This window comes from Portunus trituberculatus, chromosome 42 (genome assembly GCF_017591435.1).
Source record: "Portunus trituberculatus isolate SZX2019 chromosome 42, ASM1759143v1, whole genome shotgun sequence".
NCBI classification, from domain to species: Eukaryota; Metazoa; Arthropoda; class Malacostraca; order Decapoda; family Portunidae; genus Portunus; species Portunus trituberculatus.
This window is the reverse complement of record NC_059296.1, coordinates 12,273,380-12,276,937: the sequence shown is the minus strand read 5'-3', so window position 1 is coordinate 12,276,937 and position 3,558 is coordinate 12,273,380. Positions and strand designations below refer to the sequence as shown.

At 53.2% G+C, this 3,558-nt stretch overlaps 1 protein-coding gene across 2 annotated transcripts in view; it reads right to left on the bottom strand.

Annotated features, from left to right (window-relative positions):
* Positions 1 to 1,666, bottom strand: part of LOC123517334 — a 50,416-nt gene extending 48,750 nt beyond the window's left edge. For both annotated transcript variants that reach the window (XM_045277326.1, XM_045277327.1), the window contains exon 1: positions 1 to 1,666. This exon is cut by the window's left edge and continues 786 nt beyond it. In XM_045277326.1, coding sequence (XP_045133261.1) covers positions 1 to 1,450 — 1,450 coding nt within the window. In that variant the 5' untranslated portion in view covers positions 1,451 to 1,666.
* Positions 1,667 to 3,558: the final 1,892 nt, after the last annotated feature.

Here is a 3,558-nt window from a genome sequence, read left to right as displayed (position 1 = left end):
CAAAGTCGCTGTCGTCGTCAGTTGAGTCGTCCTCTAAGTATTTGCGATCTAAGCTCTTACTGCGAAGATATTTTCTGGAAGCAGGACGATCAGGAGTCCGGCTGGGTTCCATCACCATCCAGCTGAGAGCTTCAGGTTTCCTATTATTGGCGGCGGCAGCCTTGGAGGCCAAGTTTCCACCGCCAACAGCTCCTGCCGCTGCGTTCTTGGTGAAGCGAGACTCCCGTGCCGGAGGAGCGGTTTGTTTGATGGGCACTTTGCGGTTGAGGATAATATTATTCCAGCTGCTTGAGTACCGCCCTGCTTGATCCTGATTGAGGCAGGTGCGGTAATCGAATGCAGAATTGAGCTTGGTGCCCTGAGCTGCTTTCTTGCGAGACTCCACGGGAGCCTTGCTGGCTCGGACGTCTCGAGACCTGCCCTTGTGTCCTCCACGATCCACGGAATTATCCCAAGCCCCGAAGGCGTCCCGCTCAGCCAAGGGCTTTCTTGGGGAGAGGTTGTCAGAATGTCTTATGGGGGATGTGGGGGAGGGGCTGAGATCGCTGCGAGGAGAACGATCACATTCACTATCGAGGGGCATCTCACTACCGCGGTTCTGAAGGTCTTTCATATACTCATCTGTGCTGTCCTCGTGCTTGAGGTTGACACCGCTATCGTACTCCTCCGACGAGCCACCCTCTTTTACCTCCCTGAGGGCATGCAAGTGGGTTTCCTTTAGGCCATGGGGCTGCACATCACCGTCCACCAGTCCTGTCCTTCGAGAAGGTCCTGGTCGGGACCTGAGCTGTGACGCACCATCCTCCTGGTCCCGCTCCCTGATAGCCTCCAGGTCCTTGAAGGGTCCATCCACATCCACACGTGAACGGCGTCGCTTCTCGCCTTGCACGTTTCGGCAGTCAAGCGTAATGTTAGATGGCACTGCGGCTTTGCCCATTTGCTTGGATATTATTTTGTTGACATTGCCCAGTCCTTTGGAGTCGCCCTTGCGACCACCTCTCTCTTGTGGACCCTCACGAACACCTTTCCCTCCTTGGCATTCGAGAACTTTGTTGAGGCGTCCAGGGCCGCGCTTCACGCCCGTGTCACTGGAATCTTCCTCCAAACTGTTGTGGCTCGTGGCGCCGCTGCCCCGCACGCCAGAGTCGTCAGTTTCACTCTCCAAGCGGTCGTCATAGCTGCGACTTCGCGTAAACCGCGCGAACGCAGCATGAGAGCGCATGGGCTTGCGGCCACCGCCTTCTCCAGGCTCACAAGAGTCATCGGCGGAGAGAAGGCGGGACCGGTGGAGGGAAAGGATGGCCTCCCGCTGGGCAGGCGAGAGGCATTCCCAGGCACCATCGGAGGGCAGAGAGTCCATGAGTCGGTCCTGCAGAGCTCTTATTCTGGGGGAGATTTTAAGGGCAGGGTCCCCCGGCCCTGCTAAGCATAAGCCCCCACCTCGTAACATATCCCTCAACAGGGCGCCACCACTTGATTCCCGCGCCGTGCACTGGCGTTGACACAACACACTGTCAGCATGGCAAACCACTGCCCACCCTCACCACACAGAAGGTTCCTAACACCAAGCACGGGACGCTGCTGTAAGGACACGTGAGAGGGGACGGGAGACCGGACGAGTAGCGTCTGGCCTCTGGGATGCCTGACACACAACTGAGTAGCGCGTGGCGGCGGCCGTGGAGGCGGAGGTCGCCCGCCTCAGCAGCGAAAGTGGTCAACATTCCATCACCACCACCACCACCACTACCAGCACCAGCACCACCACCATCATCACCACTACCACCACCACCACCACCACCACCACCGCCGCCGCCGCACTCTGCTCTATATTCAAGTTCTTCATTTACATTCGAAATTTCCCTATGAATGTTATGGGTGGGCGGGCGGCCTCCACACGCCAAGGTATGGATGGTGCAGCCTGCGGGAGTATATACCTCAGGCTCCATACATTCTCCCACGGCGCAGGACACTCATCACCGTGGGAGCCCAGTAACCCCCCACACCACACACTCACCACACGCTAACCACACGTCCATACGATATACACAAGCATATCCTTCTTCCTGCACGTTTTCTCCGCCAAAGATGTAATCACTCTGTCATCTTTCCTGACTTGCCTATAATAATTCAGTCAATTCTTTCCACTTCCTTCTTTCTCCGTCTCACTCTCTCCTCTTCATCCTCCTTTTCTCATCATAAATATGTTGAGGAATCATCATGCAAAACACTGACCAATTATACAAACAATTAAGTGTGTGTGTGTGTGTGTGTGTGTGTGTGTGTGTGTGTGTGTGTGTGTGTGTGTGTGTGTGTGTGTGTGTGTGTGTGTGTGCGTGTGTGTGTGCGTGTTCCCACCCAAAACAAAACAAAACCTGCTTCCAAAACAAAGGCAACATGAGGAGCACTGCATGTTCTTCTTCCCTGCATCATACACACACACACACACACACACACACACACACACACACACACACACACACACACACACACACACACAGGCCCCTGCATTTACTCACGTTACGTACTGTACCTCACCTTATACCTACCGCGAGCCCCTTACCCCAACCCTCTATCATCTGCCCCCCACACCATCCCACCGCAACCCGCCCCGCCCCGCTCCGCTCCCACCGCACCCCGCTGCACCCCGCCCATCCCTTGCCTCTTCCAACTCATCCCGAAACTTAATATCCCTCGGACCGACCCCCCCCCTCCTGCTGCAACTCCGTGAACAGGACGCGGGTAAGCCAGGGCACGCTAATGTTGCTGGCCGTATATGGCTGATGAACGGGCTAATGGTAGTGGTGATGGTGGTGGTGGATGAGTGAGAGCAGGGACGTGTGAGGGCAGGGCATGTTTGTGTGTAGCTTTGGGTATGTGTTTTTCTCGGGTTTAAAATTAATACATTGCTGCAGGAGGTGTGGCTCGTTTGTTGTCATGTCAGGTTGGGGGAGAAGAATTAATTGTGTTGCAGATGTAGTGAGTGGATTGGCTGGCTGGCTGGCAGGCTGGCTGTCTGAGAGTGATGAGTGGTAGACTGTGGCAAGTGTTGTGGCTGGTAGTGGTTATGTTGAGCTGCTTGTTTTTTTGTGGCATGTTGGGTTGTGTGTTGATGAATGTTGTGGCGTGTGTGTTGCCGACGATGCTTGTGTTGTTCTGATATCAACGTGATGAACAGTTTATGATTTTGCAACAACACAGAGAAAGTCGGAAAGTAGGTCTGAAGATGAATGTGAGGGAAACAAAGGCAATGTTCGATAATTACATATCAGACAATGAAATTAAAGTGGAGAAAGAAACAACGAGAAAAGCCCACCAATACATCTATTCAGGACAAAAGTTATAATAATGAACCAACCAACAAAAGAACACCACTAGGATGGACTACTTATCAACAAAATTACTACAGAAAAAAGTACACTACAATTTTCTCTTGACAGAAAGATTTATAATTAGAATGAGCTGCCACTTCTAATACCGGCTTGCAAACCTGGAACCTTACGAAAGACATGGGACGAGAAACTCAAAGTGCCCGAAAGGTCAATGGAAGAATAGTGCCTC